The sequence below is a fragment of the Rattus norvegicus genome, chromosome 8 (genome assembly GCF_021556685.1).
Source record: "Rattus norvegicus strain SHRSP/BbbUtx chromosome 8, alternate assembly SHRSP_T2T, whole genome shotgun sequence".
NCBI lineage: Eukaryota > Metazoa > Chordata > Mammalia > Rodentia > Muridae > Rattus > Rattus norvegicus.
This window is the reverse complement of record NC_141541.1, coordinates 70,606,554-70,628,680: the sequence shown is the minus strand read 5'-3', so window position 1 is coordinate 70,628,680 and position 22,127 is coordinate 70,606,554. Positions and strand designations below refer to the sequence as shown.

General features: G+C 48.4%; 1 protein-coding gene and 1 long non-coding RNA gene across 3 annotated transcripts in view; one reads left to right on the top strand and one right to left on the bottom strand.

The window, feature by feature from the left end:
• Positions 1-8,513, top strand: part of Coro2b (coronin 2B) — a 110,344-nt gene extending 101,831 nt beyond the window's left edge. Inside the window, exons 9-12 of the mRNA NM_001427032.1 lie at positions 229-341; positions 651-741; positions 930-1,069; positions 6,502-8,513. Of these exons, the coding sequence (NP_001413961.1) occupies positions 229-341; positions 651-741; positions 930-1,069; positions 6,502-6,633 (476 nt within the window). The 3' untranslated portion in view covers positions 6,634-8,513. The remainder of the gene's footprint in view (positions 1-228; positions 342-650; positions 742-929; positions 1,070-6,501) is intronic.
• Positions 1,020-6,599, bottom strand: LOC120094182 (uncharacterized). 2 transcript variants are annotated; one of them, XR_015627761.1, is made up of 3 exons: positions 6,469-6,599; positions 5,621-5,797; positions 1,020-2,594 (listed from the first exon to the last, which is right to left on the bottom strand). It is a non-coding gene; the product is annotated as an uncharacterized LOC120094182 (long non-coding RNA). The 2 variants fall into 2 exon arrangements; XR_015627762.1 differs by lacking the exon at positions 5,621-5,797.
• Positions 8,514-22,127: the final 13,614 nt, after the last annotated feature.

Below are 22,127 nucleotides of genomic sequence, written 5' to 3'. Positions count from 1 at the left end.
CCTTGTATGACTTTGTATCTTGAGTTTGAGGCCAGACTGGGATCCATGACCTTGCCTGCCCCACTCCCACCCCCAAAGTGACTGTCTTGAGTCAGAGGCCGACTCTAAGACATCATGGCTACCCTCTGTCCTCTGGATCGGTCCTTGCACCCAAACTGCAGCCAGCCTGAGAACATCAGACTGTGAGCAGGGACAGAGACCCCCACAGAGCCCTGTGTCTCTCCACAGGTGTCATGCCCAAGCATGGGTTGGATGTGTCTGCTTGCGAGGTCTTCCGCTTCTACAAGCTCGTGACTCTCAAGGGCCTAATTGAACCCATCTCCATGATTGTGCCCCGGAGGGTGAGTGGGCCTGGGTTGGGCTGCAAAGGACCCCATACTGAATCTTACTAACCTGAAGCCCTGACAATGAACCCAGATAAAGGAGGTGTCGGGGACTAGAATATTCAGGCTCCACCTGAGGTAGAGGGCAGAGGACACTCTCAGGTAGGGATGGTTGGTTTGCCTGAAAGCAGGCAGTTCTCCACAAGAGGTCATTAAGACAATGACTTAATGACTTAGAGGTAGAATTGCTGGAGTGTGCCTAGCTAGATGGCCAGGGCTTTCCCAACGGTTTCCAGATATCTTTTCTCTTCCTTCTCCCCCATGCAGTCAGATTCCTACCAGGAGGACATTTACCCCATGACGCCAGGCACAGAGCCAGCGCTGACCCCTGATGAATGGCTGGGAGGCGTCAACCGAGGTACCTCTGCAGGCAGGAGCCACCGAAGAGCCCAAGGGGCTGCAGGCTTTGCCAGCTTCCTCTGCACGATTCCCGTCCAGATGTGCCCTCCCTCCCCTCCCCTCCCACACAGCTGGCAAGCTCAGTACAGTGATACCTCACTCTCCAGTCCAGCCTGTTGGATGACACTGTCTTCATTGCCTTCCCAGATCCCGTGCTGATGTCTCTGAAGGAAGGCTATAAGAAGTCTTCAAAAGTGGTATTTAAGGCCCCCATCAGAGAAAAGAAGAGCGTCGTCGTCAACGGCATAGATTTATTAGAAAATGTCCCTCCCAGGACAGAGAATGAGGTAAGGGTGCAGGGTCTCCCCCCACCACTTAGGAAGAGCCAGCCCTTTATGTTGCCACTGTGAGCTTCAGGCTTGGAAGCCAGCTCTATCCCAGGACATTGTTCTGTCAGTGACACATTCTGTAAGAAACATTGCCTCTGGCCTCAATGAACACAGGGGTTGGAGCATCAGAGAGATCTGCCCCTCTCCAAACCTCAAATTCACTGACACCGGGGTTGAATACCATCCTTCTGAATCCACTGCACAGTGCTGTGGGCGTTGTAAACCACCGAGAGGATCCAGCCTGCTCTCCTCATCACAGCCTGCCTTGCCTTCCCGCTTGCTGGTCTGTCACATTTCCTGCCTCAGAGGAAGAGGCTGTTTACAGAAGGCTCTTTGTACCACCTAGGAGGAGTGAGAGCTCATGCTGAGACAGCTAGGGTGTCCATGCCCTCTGAAGTTCTCCAATTTCAGGCTGTGCCCTCAGGCCCACATGCCAACGCAGCTCAGCTGGCTTACCGGATGCCTACTGAGCGTCGGGCACGTGGCCTGACACAGCTGCAAGACTGATTGGTTGTATAAGCCCATCTGTGTATGATTTCTGCCTCTGCCATTTCCTGGCTGGGACAGAGTTTCCTGACTTGTCCAACTGTTGTGACACCAGAGGGATGGTGCACGGTACCCCGTCGTCTTCATGGCGCCTAAGTGCTCAGAGAGGCTGGCTGTGTAACATATTACCCAGAGCATATTAACTTCACCCTTTCTCATTGTCGTGACTAAAACACCTGAAGGAGCAAGCAGAGAGGGTTTGGGGGCCCACAGTTGGAGGGGATACAGTCCACTATAGCAGGGAAATCATGGCATCACTAGGAAGAGGCATCTGGTCCCACCACCTCCACAGTCGAGAAGCAGAGAGTGAACAGGAAATGGGGCAGGGCTATAAAACTTATAATCTCACTTCCTAGTGCCCTGCTTCATCTAGGGAGGCATTACCTCCTAAAGGTTCCCCAACCCTCCCAGATAGCACCCCCAGTTGGAAACCATGTATTCAAATACACAAGCCTCTGGGGGGCATTCCATACTCAAAGCACAACACCTCACAAAGGCTCATCAGCCTGCGGCACCTCTGGGTACCCGTGGTTCAAGTCACTTATAAGCTGTAGCTATGTCAGCCAGGGTCATGGTCACAGCCTGGGTCCTAGCTAAGGGAGGACCTGCTTGACTACTGATTCTCATAGCTAGCTGCTCAGGCAGAGGACCTCAGTCCTCACTGCCCTAGCCATACGGACTTCACTAAATGCTAGCTTTCACCATGTCAGCCAGCTTCCCGCAGAGCAAGAGAGGAGTCCAAGATGGAAGCCAGGGCAGTTCTGTAAGGTGATCTGAGATGATGCATCATCCATGCTGCCACGCCCTGCTTGCTTGACACAAGCTGTCAGGTTCAGTTCAGTGGGGAGGGTCACAAGCACCATCTTAGACTGGGCTGTTGGTCTGCACACGTAGACGACCACCACCATTAGTCACAATCACTGCACTTGACCTCACCCTAAAAGAGAATTTGACAGGCAGCTTGATCACAGGCATGCGATGTGTTTATGTGGACTGGGGGTGTGGCTCAGCTAGTAAAATGCTTGTCTAGCATGTCCAAGGACCTGGGTTCGATACCCAGTACCACATAAGCTGGGCCTACGGTACCTGTAATCCCGGTACCTTTGAGGTAGAATCCATACTGAGCTAGAGACCTGGGATAGGAAAGAGATGTAGGGTCATTTGCCGCTGTAGAAAGATGATCAGATTTCTAGAATGGATGGAATCTTGTGATAAACGGATTCTTCTCAAAATAACCCAGGCGGGCAGAGGGCAGGCAGTGATAGAAGATTTGGAACCGGATGGCTCTAGGAGGCTCTGGGGATCTTTCCTGTTTTTATTTACATTTAACATTTTCAGTTTTTAAAACATTAAAGGGGGCTGGAGAGATGGCTCAGTTGTTAAGAGCACTAGCAGTGACCGTTCTTCCAGAGGTCCTGAGTTCAATTCCCAGCAACCACATGGTGGCTCACAACCATCTGTAATGGGATCTGATGCTCTCTTCTGGTGTCTGAAGACAGCCAAAGTGTACTCATATACCTAGAATAAATAAATCTCTTTAAAAAATGTTTTTAAAAAGTATCCTGCCTTTTGAAGGTAGAATATGGGTTGCTGAGACTGTCCGGGTAAGCACTAGTGAGGGTTGGAACTCTGTCTTAGCCCTGAGGGTGAAGAGGAAGGGTCCGAGGGGATTAAGTGGAGTGACATCCAGCTACCCAGACACCTATATGGATTGGATCTGGTGACCTGGGGGAAGCATTCATAGGTTCTCTGTGCAGGTGAGACAGAGCCCACCATCCTCCTGTAGCTAAGCCATGACTCTCCCACCTTGGGAAGAAATAACTCAGACCTGGCTTTACCTATATTGTAGTCATTCTGAAAGCTGGGAATCAACCCGTGAGCAAGTGGGGCAAGAAAGGAAAACGGCGATCTAAGGGCAAGCTCAGAAGCAGGGCATGATAGCGCACATCTGAAATATCAGCTCTCAGGAAACTGAGGCAGGAGGATTGCCATGAGTTCAAGCTAGCCTGGGCTATGTAGTGAGTTCCAGGCCAGATTAGGGTACAGAATAAGGCTATCTCTAAACACACACGCACGCACACAGGAGAGAGAAAGGGAGAGAGAGGGAAGTATATGGTTGGACAACTCAGTAACTGTATTGAATTATACGTGTGAAATGTGGGATTGCGATGGCCTGTGAATTATACCTCTAAGAGCCATGCTGTGGCACGGGCATAGTGGTGCAAGCATGTAATAGCAGCAGCTGAGAGGCAGAGGCATAGGACTGCCACGAATTCAAAGCTAGCCTGGGTTACAAGTCTGTAATCCTAGCACTCAAGAGGTTTAAGCAGGAATAGATCAAATTCTAGTCTATCCTGGGCTATATGTAATAAGACCCTGTCTCAGAACCTCCTACTGCTACAAATAATAGTATAAATCAATTAATTAATTTTAAAACAGGGAAAGTCAATGAAAGGAGGGAATCATAAAAATGATGCATTCTTCAAACCATTGACTTTTTCTTGAAACATAAAATGTATGAATTCATACTTCAGAGCAGGGAGTTGAAACTGGATCTCCCTGTACAACCCAGGCTAGCCTCAAACTCTCCATCCTCCTGCCTCAGGCAGCACTGGATTACAGGCCTGTGCACTGGACCCAGTCCATTCGAGGACTTTGATGGATGCAGGGCCCGCCACTTGCTTGGCTGATGCCACCCTGGTTGGAGTCTACTGTGACAGTCTCTCTCACAATCACTATTCCTTAACTCAGTTCCAGCTCCAGTCCTTTTGGTTTGTTTTTTGCTTGATCTTAGCTAAAAGACTGAGGAGCAGCTAAGAATCTTTGAGGTGAAACCAGACTCTCACCCCAAAAAAAAGTCAATCTGAATGCAAAGTCCCCATTTTATATTGTTTTCTCTAGTTTGTTGTTTTCTGACCACACTGGGTATGGAACTTAGGGCCCCACACATGCTGAGCAAGTGCTCCACTAGCCCCTTAATCGACTTCTGAGACAGGTTCAATGAGGCAGAAGACTCGTTCTTCATGACATATGTGTGTATGTGTGTGTGTATATATGTGTATATTTGTCTGTATGTATATGTGTGTATACACATGTGTGTATGTGTGTATATATGTGTATATTTGTCTGTATGTATATGTGTGTATATATGTGTATATGTGTGTATATATGTGTGTGTTATGTATGTATGTATACATGTGTATATGTGTGTATATATGTGTGTTTGTATGTGTATATACATGTGTATATATATATGTGTGTGTATATATACATATATGTATATATGTGTGTATATATTGTGTTATATGTGTGTATATATTGTGTTATATGTGTGTATATATTGTGTATGTGTGTATGTATATGTGAGTATGTATGTGTATGTGTATGTATATATTGTGTATGTATGTATATGTATGTGTGTGTATATATATATGTGTTTGTGTATATGTATATATGTGTGTGTGTGCGTGTGTATGTTGTTTAGTTTTGTGACAGGCTTTCCTATAGCTCTAGCTGACCTCAAACCCGATATTTAACCAAGGGTAATCTTGAATTTCTCCTCCTTCCCTTGGTTGCTGAGATTACAGGCAGGTGACCCCACATTTGTTTTGTGTGGTGCTTGGTAGCAAACACAACACTTTTCAAATGCTAGGCAATTACTCTACCAGGTGCGCTGCATCCCAAGCCCACCTGGGACGTTTGACAGGTGCGCATGGCTGGAAGAGTACTGTAACCGTCTCCATGGCTGCAGCACCTGCACTTGGTTGGTTAAGCATCACCTTTAGCAAGACTACTCTCTACTCACATTTTTTATAGAAAATGCTCTGTCCTATTATAATCAAATGTAATCATGCCGGAACCTCACAGCACAGTGACTGTGGATATCCTAGCTTGCTTTCTATTGCTGTGGTAAGTTACTATGGCTAAAAGTAAGTTGGAGAGGAATGAGTTTATCTGACTTACACTTCCACATCATAGTCCGTCATGAGGAAGTCGGGGTCAGGGTGCAGAAGCTCAAGGCAGGAACCTGGAGGCAGGAACTGAAGCCCAGACCAAGGAAGAATGTGGCTCCCCAGCTTGTGACTTGCTCAAGTGCAGAGCCCCCGCCAGTATCCTACTTTCCCAGTGTTTTGTGGGCATCTGTCAGTATATTTCACAGAAGCAGTAAGAATCTGGTAGATCCAGGGAGTCGACTGTATGAAGGTCTGCCAGGGTTCCAACTTTTTGCCCATGTTCGACAAGACATGAGCCACTGCCCAGTCTTTTGCATTTCATTCAGGGTCTGTATTTTAAACAAGGTTCTAGGACTAGAGCAACAGCTCAGTGATAGAGCACACACACAAAGGCTAAGTGACATTCTGTACCCTCAATTTCCTCAAGAAGAGAAGAGGGACTGGCTCTGGGTTCCATCCTCTAAAACAGAGGGAGGACAATACATACTTATAACCCTAGCACCTGGGGGGAAGAGACAGGAAGATCCTGAGTTCAAGGTCATGCTCAGCTACTTAGTGTGAGGTCAGCCTCAGACCGGAATGAGCTAGAGTGAGTCCCTATCTCAAACAAAGGCTTTAGTTCAGACCCATAAAGAGGCCAACTTGAGATCCTGAAAACTGGCTTCCCTCGGACAGGCCTGCGTGGCCGCTGCGCTTTACCATTCTCCCATCAGGGGTAAGTAGGAACCCTGGAAATAACTTCGGGGAACACCCGCCTGACTGTCCCAGGGTGGCAGGAGACTGAGGAAGGTGAGCAGGCACGGTGGGTCTGGGTAGGGTGGGTGTCTGAGAACACTGGTCCTCCAAAGTCCTCCTCACCTGTTCTCTCCCTGCACCTTGCTGTACCCCCAGCTCCTCAGGATGTTCTTCAGGCAGCAGGATGAGATTCGGAGGCTGAAGGAGGAGTTGGCACAGAAGGACATCCGGCTCCGTCAGCTCCAGCTCGAACTGAAAAATCTGCGCAACAACCCCAAGAACTGCTAGCCCCGCCTCGGGCTGTGCTAGCCCCTCCTCGGGCTGTGCTAGCCCCTCCTCGGGCTGTGCTAGCCCCGCCTCGGGCTGTGCTAGCTCCTCCTCGGGCTGTTTTCCAAGCCGATCTCTCCGTTGATTCTACTGGTCCCTAAACTGCCTCTTATCTGTAGAGCCCAGAGACAGGGCCTGGACTGAAGCTGGGGACCAGTTGGTAGACCCTACCTACCACATCAAGAACTGGAAGCTGACCTTTGACCTCCTGACTTTATGCTAACACCAGTTCCCCAGCTTCTCCTGGAAAGCCCACCCCTGACTGGCTGCCCTTTTCCTTGCAGCCCCAAGAGCCAGGCTTCCCCTTGGCTCCCTGCAGGTGTCCTCGGAGGGACAGGAAGAGTGGGATTACATCGATTTAGAAATTGAATTTGTCCCCTGCAGAGGGGCTGCCAGGACCTATCTACACAGGAACCAGTCGCTCAGATCCCAGCATTACTTTCTGAAGCACAGTGAGGGCTGGATTGAGGGTAGAGTGCTCTGCCCACCTCCTGCCTCATTCTGCTCCCAGCTGCCCAGCAAGCTCAGCTCATCTCCACCAATGGTGAGCACCTGGCAGCTGGCCCTTCTCTTTCTGAACTCTCTCCTACCCCCCTTGTCTTCAGGGAATGAAGAGGCCGCTCTCCAAGGCCATAATGACCCTTTGCCTACCCTGTGGTTCTCTTCAAAGCTCTTTTACACCCCCTTTCCATTTAATTTGTGAAGCAGGCAGGGTAGGAAGTAGTGTCCCCACTTGTCAAATGACAGAACTGAGGGCTGCCATCAGGAAGCAAATTTATAGTCACCCAGAGGGTCAGCAGTGGACCAAGTACCCTTGGTATCCAGACCCCACGGCCAGGCCCTTCCCACTGTATTGAGATGCCAATCCCTTTGTGGGCTTCCGCCGAATGAGACCTGGAAGCCACTTCCACTGTCTGCCCAACACCAGTAGTGCCAACATGCCATACTGCCAGGTTGAGGCCCTTACACTCAGTGCCCCTGGACCCCCTGGCCTGCACTCTTTGCTCTCACTCCGTAGGGGGTGGGGGGTGAGGGGAGGGCCTCCATCTGACATGAGGCCTCTTCCTGGAAGCTGAGGCAGAGAAAGGGTAGAGTTTGGCCCTAGGGCAGGCGGAACAAGATGGCTTCCAGGGATGCTCTGCCTGTCTCCCTCCACTCCCCTCCCTTCTCACTTCCAACCCTGCTATCTCAGCCACTTTCAGCCTTACACACGCAGGATGACCACAGCCACTCCACCCACACAGCACTTTAAAGTTTCCCCAGTTGTTTGACACATAGCTCTCACCGACTCGTGCATCTGCCCTACTTTACAGTGAAGGAAACTGGGAAGTGACCCTCTCTGCACGAAGCTCTGGGATGCTGCATCTCCTTCGGTCTTTTACACACACGCTTGCTTTATCCTCTCTCCCCCTCCCCTTTTTCCATCTCCCCACCTAACACATGGAGCTCAAAAGGACTGGTGTCAGGACAGTCACGGCCATTCGGGCAGAGGAGGTGTGGGAATCTCTGTCTTTGGCTGGGATCTGCTATACATAGGACACTTCTTGCCTGCCCTTCCCATGGCCACCCTGCAAAAACTTCCCAACTGCAGAGGCCCTCCTGGGGAACGGGGAGGTGAGGTTCCCCAGCCCTGGGGTCTCTCCTCTCCAACCACGGATGCTCCCTGTTGCCAGCGTGCTGAAGCACGTTCTCCTCCTGCACCACCGTGGCTAAACTGTCGGCTCTCATCTCCCCCTCCTGGAGCTTTCTTTCTCTCATTGACCTTTGTGGTCTTCTGTGATTATTTATGCTGCCTCCCAAGGATAGAATTGAAATAAAATGTTTTGAAGTTATCAAGCCAAGGCATGGCCACGTCCTTTAGCCGCAGGGCGATCCTACATTGGTCACCTCGTGGTCTCTGTGGCCAGCTGCACCCTCATAGCTCCTCTGTCTTTCTGAAATGACAGCCACCTCTGTGCAGCTACCCTGCCACGTTCGGTTCATCTAGTACTTGTGACATCCGGGGAACAACAGTGCTTTGCTGTGGGGGCTGGCTGTCCTGTACGCTGTACACTCGTCAGTGTCCGGCCTTAACACATCAGATGTCATGGCAACTCCACCTAGCTTTGATAGACAAAAATGGCCCCCGTATTATTCAGTGCCTCTGGGGGTATCAGAATCGCCCCCAATTCGGAACTAGTGTTCTGGGGCTGGTGAGATGGCTCAGCAGGAAAAGGGACCCACCATCAAACCTGACAACCTGAGCTATAGAAGGAGAAAACAGACTCCAATTGTCCTCTGACCTTCACGTATTTGACATGGCATTCTTGTGCTCTTATATACACATATACACATATAAATATTACAATCTTTTACTTCCAAAAAAAAAAAAAATTATGTAGGTGCAGTACCAACAGTGGCCAAAAGAGGTAACATCAGGCTCCCTGGAGCTGGAGTTACAGACGGTTGTGAGCCACTATGTGGGTGTTGGGAACTGAACTAGGGTCCTCTGCAAGGGCAGCCAGTGCTCTAACCATTGTGCCACCTCTCCGGCCCCATATCCCCCCCCTTTTTTTAAATGAACTACTTCTTACAGCTATTTAAAAAGTATTTACTATGGACAAATATAGTGGCTCACACCTGTAATTCCACTCTTAGAGTCTAAAGCAGGAAGTTATCAAGAGCTCCAGCCCAGCCTGAGATATACAGTAAGACCCTGTTTCAAAAGAGGGAGAGGCACACCAAGGATGTAGCTCCGTTGGTGGGGTGCTGGTGTAGAATGCATGAAGCTCTGAATCTGATCACAGGCACGACATTAAACCAGGGGTGCCAGCACAAATTTGTAATCCTAGCATTTGGGAAGTGGGGGTAGGAAGATCAGAAGTTCAAAGTTAACCTTGGCTACCTAGGGAATTCAAGACCAGCCTGGGTTATGTAAAGACCATGTTTGTTCAGTATCTAATCCAGTGTCGTACATTGGAATAGCACTTCACAGTCTGCAAGAACTAGTCCATGAATTTGACCCTAGGTTCTAGGACTGCGCTGTGCCATGTCCAAGGTCACCAAGCCAGTGTCATGGGGAAACCAAAAGATAAGTGTTTTCTGGGTCTAGGGACAGAGGAACTGAGGGGAGTCTGCTTCGGAAGGATGCCGGGGTCTATCATGAGACCAGAAACAGTGGACACCAGTAGTCCCTCACCAAGGCAGGCCTGTCTGAGAAGAGGGTTGTCAGTCTACCAAGGGGTGCCCCAGGTAACTGAGGGAGCCAGAGGAGCCGGCACACCTTAAGTGGGGGACATCAGAGGACTGTAGGACTGGACACAGGACACTGGGCAGACGACAGTTTAAATCTCATTCTGGCCTCTTGTGGGAAATCCTGCATGTCACTCTTCCGCACGGGGCATGATTTTCCCTGTCTATGCATTATGGGGTGAGAACAATGCCCAGATCCCTTCCTAGTCAAACACGAGATTTCTGTGATGCCAGCTGCCAAGAGGATGAAAATGTCCCCGAGACCATGCATTCCCTTACGTAAGTGACACAAACAAGCTTGTCGAGGAAAAGGGAAGCATCTTGGGGCTCCTGTGAGGCCTGAAGGCAGCATTGGCCAACCGAGTTTGGACAGCCTACTCCTGCAGTTTCTGCCTCTGGATCAGTTCTCAAAGCCTAAATTTTCAGGAATTCTAAATTCACTCAGAGTCTGATCCATGTAAGCTCCTTCTCCTCAGACGTCAGGGAACACAGGGCTGTCACCTGGCTGAGACCGCCTGGGCCAGCAGGTAAATACACAGACATGCTGACCTGCCTTCTCTTCTGGCCCACCTGTCCTGACCCCAGCAGAACAGCTCTTCGGTCATTGCTTATCATGGTAAATTACCTGAGGTGAGTAGGAGCCCATTTTTCCAAACTGTATTTGTTGAGTAGTTACCTCCCATTGGTTCCTTATGTGTCCTCAAATTTGTCATATGCTGCGCTGGGGGTGTAGCTCAGTAGAGTGCTCGCCTAGAATGCTGGAAACCCTGAGTTCTGTCCCCATCACGACATACATCAGGCATGGTAGCGTATGCCCGCAATCTCAGCGCGTAGGAGGTGGAGGCACAAGGTCCAGAAGTTTGCGAATATCTTTGACTATATAGTGAGTTCAAGGCCAGCCTGAGCTACACGAGACATTGTCTTAAAAAAGAAAAAAAACAAACAAACAAACTTATGCTATGCTATCTTTTACTTCTAGTCTTGTATGCTGGTCTCTCCGCCAGTGCTGACTCAACCCTCCACACAGCTTTAATCACTTAAAGATGGGGATGGGAGGAAGCCCTCCATGACTCTGAACCATCTCTATTGACATGCTTCCACCAGATGTCATTCTTGCTTTTTCCCCAGGTAAAGATGTCATGGGATAAATTTCAGATCCTTCTTTTCTATGAATAAACCTTTTATGTCCCTACAGGCAAGGGTACCTCTCCCAGTTCTAACTCCTGTCCTTTTGAAACCTGACTGGATTTCCAACTTAGTTTAGCACATCCAAGTATCTGGATAACTGAGTACCAAGCTGAGCCTCAGGAATGCCAGTCATATCTATCTGTGGCATCCAGCCACCCGCAGGACACAGAGCCCTGATCCTGGAGGGGTTTCACTCTGGGATGGGTTCAAGGTGGGGTGGACATCAGTCTGGGGAGATGGCTGGCTCCTGAGCTGACTTCCAGCCAGTCTCCTGAGATCTCAAGATGGGTTCAGGCATTTTTAGACTCCTAGCTCTGGGCAGGCATCCAAGACTGTCAGCAGACCCATGCAGAACCTGGCTGCTTCCTCACTGTGCGAAATGATTTCATCCTGAAAACAACCCCCAGCCCTGCCCTGCCTTCCAGCTTGGAAGAACGAAGATGCCATGGCAGGGGTATGTAGCAGTGGCAGACACTTGACCTTGGCCAGGAAGAATTACGAGATCCACTAGAGCCCGTACTGCAGAGGGAGGAAGAGTGGTGTGTGTGTGTGTGTGTGTGTGTGTGTGTGTGTGTGTGTGTGTGTGTACCCCTGCCCCCTGCTGGATAACAACTGAAGGTCCCAGTTCTGGAGAATGTTTCCTATTTTGAAATAAGCTGCAGCTTGCTAATCAATCCAGTAACAAGCACAATGTTATTCAGACCCCTTCCCTGACACCTGACACTTGGCTTCACTGTCTGGCAGCACTGTCCCTTTAGGTTATCCATTGTCTTCCCAGAGCACCAGAACACTGCGCCCAAGACACGCGCGCGCGTGCGCACGCAGACACACACACACACACACACACACACACACACACACGATGCTAACCAATCGAACCTAAATGGGATGGGAGACGGGAGCTGAGGAGGCAGGTCTTAGATTTCAAGGTCATAGTGATCACCCAAAGATCCAAAGACCAGAAAGAATTTGCTAGAAACTTGAACCTATCCAGCAGGTGGCAGATTACAGCTCTCTACTGTTCTAAGCTGGGCGCCTTCTGCCATCTCCCATCCAACCCCTGAATGAATTACACAGACCAGGTGAAGCAGGTCTAGCAAGGATCTGAACCACCCATGCATGAGGGAGGGAGGGTCTCTGAAAGTCCTCAGGCTCCAAGCCTGGGAGGACAGCATTCTGAGAGCGGCCAGAGGAGGGCGCTCACCTCACCCTTCGGCAGATTCCGCGGTCTTTGCCAGCAGCGTGCCTGCTTGCCTGAGAGCTGGAAGAAGCCTGAGGCAGGCTTCTCGACTCAGCAAGGTTCTGACCTGCTCGGTGACCTTGAGCAAGGTTCCCACAGGGACAATGACAAGGAGGGGCCGTTTCTGCCCAGAGAATCTGCATTTCCACGAGGTTTGGGGCAGAGCGGGAAAGAGACGAGGAGGGCAGAAAGGAGCTGAAGGAGGAGCCAGGGGTCCATGCAGACCCTGGCGGCTGGGGGGCCACCGCCTAGCCCAGTCCTGGAGCTCGCTCGCTCAAGCCTACGCAATCTCCAGGAAGCTGCTGGTGAAGGAAACAGAAGCAGTCCTCCCCAGCCCTCTGCCTCCCGCCCCGGAAAACAAAAAACCTCCAGGGCCAGAGGTGAAGGTGGAGACCGCTGGGGAGGCTGTACTTCTCTCTGGTGAGAAGCGGAGGAAGGGCCTGGAGTGAACTGATACTGGTTTCGCTACTTCAACCGACCGGAGGGGATTAAAGGGCAGAGACACCAAGTCCAGCTCCGGAGCTAGTGGCCTGGATAATGGTGAGGGAGCGAGAGCATACTGAGCTATGGAATTGACCTTTATTGAGGGAGAGAGAGGGCAAGGGACACGTTAGGAGAATGCTGGACACCGGAGCTAGAGGTGAGGTGATCCTTACTATGACCATCCAATTTAGCAAAACCCAAGGGAGGAGACAGTCTTAGGAAACTGCAGTGTTTCTCTGTGCCGTAAGACCAGACGTAAAACATTTGCCAGGCACTTTTTTCTCCCTGAGAGACGGGGTGCAAAGTTTCTTGGAGCCCAAAGTGTCTTTGAACTCAAACAATAGCTGAAGATAACTTTGAACCTCTTTTTTTTTTTTTTTTGTTCTTTTTTTCGGAGCTGGGGACTGAACCCAGGGCCTTGTGCTTCCTAGGTAAGTGCTCTACCACTGAGCTAAATCCCCAGCCCAACTTTGAACCTCTTGATCCTTCTGCTGATCCTCCTAGTGCTGACACTATTTGCATGAGCCACCACACCTGACTTGCCCGAGATCCACTCCCTGGGCTTCATGCTAGACCAACACCCTACCAACTGAGTTACCCTAACTGTGCTGGCTAGTTTTATTATGGAGAGACCTGTGCTGCCCCTTGGGGCTTCCTAGCAGTATAATTAGAAAGGTCCTTTATACTTTACAGGTCTCCTTCCCTAACATCATCCCCCGTCGACTTCTCATATGCCTGAATTTCACAGTTCCCAAAACAATCATTTGCAAAAACTAATAAATTCTTTTTCTTTGCCTACTGGGTTTTGGAGACATTTTCATAAAAAATTTATTTAGTCAGATGCTCCTCAAATGTCCCCTGCACTCGAAACTCTCCTCAGTGCTTCAACTGAGGAATAGGATGACTCAATTCTTGGTCTCAGAGAGAGTACAGTGTAGTGTATAATTCATATAGAGATTGCAGTCTGGCATAGAACCCAAGTGCGTATGCAGAACTTGTGTGCAAGGTCTAAGACAGTAAGGACTGTCTCCGCATGAGGGGAAATGGTCTGTGTCTGCAAGGCTGGAGAGATGGCTAAGAGGCCAAACCACTTGGAAAGGATTCCAGTTCTGTTCCTAGCATCATGGTGCTATGGCTCACAATCTGATGCCTCCTTCTGCTGGCCTCTGTGGACACACACACACACACACACACACACACACACACGGCATGCTCTTAAACTGACACACATTTTCTTTTTTCTTTTTTCTTTTTTTTTGGTTCTTTTTTTCGGAGCTGGGGACCGAACCCAGGGCCTTGCGCTTCCTAGGCAAGCGCTCTACCACTGAGCTAAATCCCCAACCCCACATTTTCTTTTTTTAAATAAACAAAAATCTACATTTTTCTACAGCACACAGTTGTTTTCCACGGGAGAGGGTTTGATTTGTGTTACTGTTGTTTTGAGGCAGTGCCTCACACACCCCAGGCTGACCTTGAATTTACTATATAACCCAGGCTGTTCTTGAACTCCTAATCCTCCTGCTTCCAACTCCCATGCCTAATGCTCAGTCCTTGTGGTTTTTTTTGGGACAGGATCTTGCTAAGTAGCCCAGGCTAGTTTCAAACTCATGATCCTCAGTTACCACAGACTCCTTCTTCTGCCCCCAGGTGTTAGGATCACAGGAATGTGCCGTCATATCTGGAATGGCATTTTTGTTTTTGTTTTTGTTTTTTTGAGTGTTTGCCTGAATATATAGCTATGTACCACAAGCCCACAGGGCCCAAGGAGGCCACAAGATGATATCAGATCCATTTGAACTGGGGTTACAAATGGTTGTGAGCCACCAAGTGGGTACTGGGACCTGAACCTGGGTTCTCTGGAAGAACAGCCATCCTCACACCCCTTCCTGGGTCTTCTTGATGTGCACTGTCTTGCTTGATGGTCTCAGCCTGTTTTGCCCACTAACCTCCTCATTCATTAGAAGGTACAGCCCGGATGGTGTCCACCCTCTCCAGACCAGTGCTTGTATCATGAACCCTATGCCCTCCTTTGCCTGGAAATGAGCCCTTTTCTTCAAGTCAAAAGCTTTGCTCTCAAGTCTGTTGCGTATTGTCTTAGCCATGGACTTTGTTTTTGGTTTCACTTTTGAGACCGTCTCCAGTAGCTCCAGCAGGCCTCACACTCACTGCATGGCCAAAGACGGAGCTCCCAGCCCATTTGCCTCCACCTTTTTTTTTTTTTTTTTTTTTTTCTTTTCCGGAGCTGGGGACCGAACCCAGGGCCTTGCGCTTGCTAGGCAAGCGCTCTACCACTGAGCTAAATCCCCAACCCCCACCTTTTAAGTCCTGAGATTATAGCCTTGCTCCCCACACCCATGTCAGCCATGAACTTTTGAAATCTGTTCAGAAAACTGAGTTGAATATTGACTATTTGTTTTTCTATGCCTTCCAGCGATCACAAATCTGACCATTGGTCAGATTTGGGGAACTGAACCCATAGGCTTGGGGAGGTTTATGTAGCTCCGTTGGAAGAGTGTTTGTCCAGCATCACCAAGGCCTGAGTTTGATCCCCAGCATCACATAAGCTGGATGCTCATCTGTCTTTTAGAAAAGGAGAGACAATGAGAGACAGAGAGACAGAGGAGGGAGGTGCCTCAGGAACTACAGAATCAACGACTGTGCTATTTCCTAAGCCCACACTCACCACCTCCTCCCACCACACATATATAACTGGATCATTAAAATGGCCAAAGAGATTAAGGCCATTTGGAATGGGATGGTTTGAATTAAATGCCGCCCCCCACCCCATAGGCTTACAGGGAGTGGCATTGTTTGAAAGGTGTAGGACAGGTGTGGCTTTGTCAGAGGAAGTGTGTCATTAGGGCTGGGCTTTGAGGTTTCAGAAGCCAGGCCCAACATTTTCTTGCTCTTCCTGCTGTCTGCATATTCAGGTATACAACTCTCAGCATCGCTCCAGCATCCTGTCTGCCTGTGTGCCGCCATGTTTCTCACCGTGACCATAATGAACTGAACCTCTGAACTGTAGGTCAGTCCCAATTAAATGCTTTCCTTTATGAGAGTTTCTGTGAGGCTGGAGAGATGGCTCAGCACTGGCTGCTTTTCCAGAGGTCCTGAATTCAATTCCCAGCAGTCACATGGTGGCTCGCAACCATCTGTAATGGGATTCAATGCCTTCTTCTAGTGTCTGAGGATAGAGACAGTGTACTCAGATACAAACAATAAATAAACAAATCTTTAAAAAGAAAGAATTTCCATGATCATGGCATCTGTTCATAGCGATAGAAACTCTAAGACAAATGATACAAAACTGGAAAACAATGTTCTTTAACTAATTTTCAGTTAGCATCTGCTGGATAAGCATGCTGTGGTAGGTGCCAGTGACGTAGAACGGACTGAAAAGCTTGGTGGAGCAAGTCTATGATCCCAGCACTCAGAGCTACAGACAAGAGGCTCAACAGTGTACGGTTACCTGCAGCTTCTCAGTCCATTGGAGACCAACCTGGGATACAGGAGACCCTGTTCCAAGAGGGGACAGCGAGACTTATATTACTGGTTTAGTAAGAGATGCAGGTATGTAGGTCAGGAAGTGCACTCTGTTGACTGAGTAGTACAAGAGCAAGCACACAGCAGAGGTCAAACAAATTCTCCCAAAGAAAAAGAAAGATCTTGGGGAAACAGCCCATTCAAAGTCACCAGGAAGGACTAAAGCTGTCACAGAGTGAGCCTGGAGTGTTGAGAGCCAAGAGGAAGGGTGGCAAGTTGCTTAGAAGTTACTCTACAGGGCTGGAGAAATGGCTCAGCGGTTAAGAGCACTGACCGCTCTTCCAGAGGTCCTGAGTTCAAATCCCAGCAACCACATGGTGGCTCACAACCATCTGTAATGAGATCTGATGCCCTCTTCTGGTGTGTCTGAAGACAGCTACAGTGTACTCACACACATTAAATAAATAAATTAAAAAAAAAAAAAAAAAAAAGAAGTTACTCTACAGCCTGGAGAACCTAGGGAGGTGTCACTCCAGGTTAGCTGGCCAAAAATCTTCCAGGCGTCTCCTGTTCAGTCCCAACCTAGATGAAGTCATATAAGGATTACAGATACATGCCACCATGACCAACCTGTGCATGGCTTCCATGGTTCCAAATTCCAGTCATCGGGATTGTCCCATGAGACTTTCACCCACTGGGCCAGGCCTCCTTCCAACCTGGAGATTTCAATGCTTCCCCATGAGCAAATGAGACCAGGAATACTTTTTATAGTGTGTGTCTTAAGATAGACAGAGGTGGGACTGGGGATTTAGCTCAGTGGTAGAGCGCTTACCTAGGAAGCGCAAGGCCCTGGGTTCGATCCCCAGCTCCGAAAAAAAGAACCAAAAAAAAAAAAAAAATAAAAAGATAGACAGAGGTGAGAAGTAAGGAGAGTACATTTCCCAATCAACAGAGTTTGGTGGCCTCATACCTACAAGAGGCTAACAGTGCCAAGCAAAGAGGAATTGTTACTGAAGTGTTCCCAGGAGAATGTCACCATGTCTGCCATCAGGGGTGACTTTCTAGGGTGTCTTTGCTCACAGAAACTAGGCCTTGAAGAGGCTCAGGTGTGAATGAAACTGGTAGAAAAGCAAGCCAGGGGTCAGAGGAGGCTTTGGGAGGCAGCAGCCCTAGTTTTAATGCAGAGGTGTACAGGGCCCCTCCACAGCTTTCCTTTCCTAACAGCTCAAGAATGCCATCTTGGGGAGATAGCCTTCTACACTGAGAAGAAGCAAACTCTGATGACAGCTCTCTTTTCCTCCTGCACATCTGTAAAACCTGTCTTCCCATTAGCCCCTACCTCCTTGGCCCTTCCTTACAGGGAGAGCAAGTTTACCCTCAAAAACACTGGCTTGACTAGCAAGAGATATATCTAAGTTAAGGTTTCCATTGCTCTGAAGAGACACTGTGACCAAGGCAACTCTTATAAAGGCAAAAATTTCAATGGAGCTGGCTTACAGTTTCAGAGGTTCAGTCCATCACCATCATAGCAAGAAGCGTGGCAGCATCCAGGCAGAGAGGAGGAGCTGAGAGTTCTACATCTTAATCCAAAGACAGCCAGGAGAAGACTGTCTTCCAGGCAGCTAGGATGAGGATCTCAAAGCCCACCCCCACTGTGACACACTTCTTCCAACAAGACCACACTTTCTAATAGTGCCACTCCTTGGGCCAAGCATATGCAAACCAACACAGGGTATTTTCCATTTTCCTAAAAACTCCAAGTGAAACAATTGAATGAGGTGAGGTCTGAGTCTAGGTTCTAGCTCTTCATAAAATGGTCTACAGTGTTGCATACACTAGGCCTGGTGGCACAAGCCCGTGATCCCAGCACTTGGGAGGCAGAAGTGAGGGTATTAGGAGTTCAAGGTCAGCCTCAGCTACATACTGTGTTTGTGGCCTTCTTGAGCTGCTTGAGATCTTGTCCTGAAACAAAACCAAAACATAGGAAAACAAAACAAACAAACAAAACCTGTGATGGGTCCTGGAATCCCAACACTGGGGGGGCCAAGGCAGGTGTATTACTGTGAATACAAGGCCATGGGGAAACTAAAAGTGAAAAATAAAACGAAAGGTGTTAACTGGAGCTACCCCCTTCTCCTGGGATGTGAGAGGGCCACTGAGGTGGTGGCTGCTAAACAAAACCACCAGGAGGGTCATCCTAACCATGGCCAGCAGTCCCAGGAAAGTCAGAGGGCCAGAGAGTAAGTACAACTTGGCAACCTCATTGCAGATGCTAGAGATGAAACTAGATACTGTTTTATCAGCTGACACCAGAGTTCCTTTTAGGGAAGGAAGTGTCTTTGTTTAGGGAGAATGCTATGCTGGTAAGGGTGAGGACAGGGAGGAAAAAACAATAGATAGTGAAAGAGTCTGAGGAATGAGCAGGACTCTGGGTTGGAGAAGGGCAAATGAGAAGGAACAAAAAGCTACAGCCCACTTAGGCAGATCCCATGGCTTCAGCACTGGAAAAGCTGAGGCAGGAGGATCAGCAATTGGAGGCCAGACAGGGATGATATACAGTAAGAGCTCAATTAAGAAAACAACAAAACAAAACAAAAGCCCTAACACTAGGGGTTGGAGACATGGCTCCTTGCTGCTCTTGCAGAGGAGCGAGCTACCCTACAGTGGCTCACAACCACCTGTATCTCCACTTCCAGGAGTCTGAGTCCCTCTTCTGGTCTCCTGGGGGCACTGCACATGTGTGGTGCACATAAGTTCATGCAAGCAAATACACATACTTATAAATTGGTTAATTTAAAAAGACAAGTTTAAAAAAAAGAAGACAGAAAAGCCTTCATAGGTGGAATATTGTAGAAGCTCCCTTTTTATTCGCTTAAGATTTATTTACTTTATTTTATGAATATAAGTATTTTGCCTGAATGTATGTATACATACCATGTGTGTACCTGGCTCCCACAGAAATCAGAAGAGGACATTGTATCCTCTGGAACCGGAATTAAGAATGGTTGTGAACCTCTACGTAGATGCTGACACCCCAAGCCTGGTCCTTTAGGAGGGCAACAAGGGCTCTTAACCACTGAGCCATCTCTACAGCCAAGAGAATGCTTTAAGAATAGTCGCATTTTCCTCCAATGTGATACACATCTCCAAAGTGCCAATAAATGCTATACCAACCCCCTAACAGCAAATGAATGGGGATTAGAGGAGAATGGACTGTGTCCACTTTGGGGGCAATTGTGGGGTACAGATGAAGGTGTGCCCATAAGACAGCTACGAGGGAACTTTAGAACCCTGAGCCAGGGAATTCTCAGAGCTGGTGGCAGTCCATGAAGCTTTTCCTAGTTTGTGACACGGAATTCACATGGTGTCACGTAGTCACCGTACTAGGATCAACCTGACAGCCACCTGAACTGTTCGGCATGGTTCTTGTCTGTTATCAGGGTAAACATTTTCTCTAGGGCTTCTCTCTGGATAAGGTCAGTTCTGTTGACTGTTATGGCTGAACTTCAGCCCTGACTTTGGAATCACCCAGATAAGAGATTACATTGAGCTTCTTGCTTCCCCTTTCTGACTGCTTGGGGCCCCTGTAGGCTCTAGGCAGTGCTTATCTGATACAGCTGTACCGTGAGTCCTCAGTGATATCAACACACAGTACCTGCTATCAGGAGAGGTAAAGCCTCTCCACCTTCTTGTCTTGTTGAATCCTGAGTGGTCAGACAGCCCTGAAGAGCAGAAAGGCAACGAGGAGACAGAATGGAAAGGCTCAGGAATGTAAATGTGGATTAGATGTGAAATGCAGGTTCTGACGAGACAAGAAAAGAATGATGAGTACTATTTAGGAAGTAGAAACAAATACAAAAATATGTACTTAAGGTTAGGGGTATGGGACAATAATCCCAGAAACCTGGAGGTAGAAGCAGAAGGATTGGGAGTTCAAGGCCATTCTCAGATACTTAGTCGGTTTGGAGGGCGGCCCAGGCTCTATGAAACCCTATCTTAAACAAAACAAAAAAGAAAAAAAATGTCTAGAGGTGGTGGCCTACGCCTGTTGCAGGATGCTTGATCTCACTGAAACCTGAGATTGTGCTGCTTACTGGAAAAACCTGTTGCCAGTTGTGGCTCAGCCTTAGCACATACTTTTAATTCCAAATAATGAAGTTAAAGTTAATTTGTAGAAGGAAGCACCCATGTTTGAAAGTGATGTCTAATTGAGTGGCAGACAAAGTGATGAATCAGAGAAAGATTTGACCGAGTAGGATATGCCCAACTCTCAAGACAGAGAGGAAAGGAAAGCTACTTAAGAGACAGCAGTGCAGAGAGAGAAGAGGACAGAGGGAGAGTTGCACAGAAACAGGTCGAAGAGAGAACCAGTTAGACACATAGACACACTTAGAACAGTTGCTAGAGTTAATTTGAGGCCAAGCAGATCAATTCAGTCAGAGGCCAAAAGCAGCCAGATTGAATCAGTCAGATTGGAGAGAAGTTTGAGCCACGACAGCTGAGTTTAACCAGCCAGAGTTCAGAAAGAGCTAGAAAAAGTGAGCTTATTCAACAGTAAGACTCAGAGGCTGAAAACATTCTTGGCCTAGATAAGATTGGACAGAGGCTACAAGCTTCCTGGACTAGGCCTAGGTTAGCAGCTGGAGAGGACAATTACATCAAGCAAATAAAAGACACTTTACGCAGGTCTTTAATCCCAGCACTTGGGAGGTAGAGGCAGGCAGATCTCTGAGAGTTTGAGGGCAGCCTGGTCTACAGAGCAAGTTCTAAGACATCCAGGGCTACACAGAAAAAGCCTGTCTGAAAAAAAAAAAAAACAAAGCAAAACAAAGCAAAACAAAGCGTGTGGGTGGTGGGTAGCAGGTGGTGGGTGGTGGGTAGCAGGTGGTGGGTGGTGGGTAGCAGGTGGTGGGTGGTAGGTGGAGGGAATCCAAGGCCAGCGAAAGGGCTTAGTAGTCAGGGCATTTGCTGCACAGGCCTGATGATCTGAATTTGAACCCTGAAGCCCACAGTGGAAGGAAAACCAATTCTTGAAAGTTGCCCTTGGATTTCCACATGTGGCTGTGGTATATGCATACCTGGCCTCTCTTAATCTTTGTCTCTGCATGTATGTGTGTGTTTGTGCATGCACACATGCACGTGTACACACACCAAAATATATGCAATTATATATGTGCATGCATATATATATATATATATATATATCAGCACAGTGCTCCCTCACATACATGAAGCCCTGGGCTCAACCTGGAATGACAGCATATACCTGTAAAACCAGCACTCAGTACATGGAAATAGGATCAGAAGTGTAAGATTTCATTGGCTAAGTAGTGAGTTCAAGGCCAATTTATCATGACAAAGCTGAGAGTTGGCCTGGGGAATGCCTGGTTCTCTGGGCCTGCCCCCAGGCCTAAGTACCCCACTTATACCTGTGCCTAGCACCAGCAAGCAGCACACAGAGCCCTCTCTATACTTGTGGGAACTAAACACTGAAGGACATCACCATCCAGGGCCCACCTGCTGCAGGTGTTTGCCACAAGGAAGTTTGGAGGGGGTGGGTGGTACTTCTACAGGTGTCAGGTAGGGAAAGAAGCCGTAAAGAGGTAACAATGAAAACTCAGTTCACGTTGACTTCATCAACCTGGATCGAACCTCAGGGAGTCAGATGCCAGGCAGTTCACTGTCAGCATATTTAAAGCACAGTGCAATTTAGGGAAACAATAAAATTTCCATTCCAGGTTTCCAGGCAACAATCAGTTCAATCCCAGGCTCACAATAAAGCTTACAGTGAGACTACATAGAAACTACTTTGTAAAATACATGTGACCAT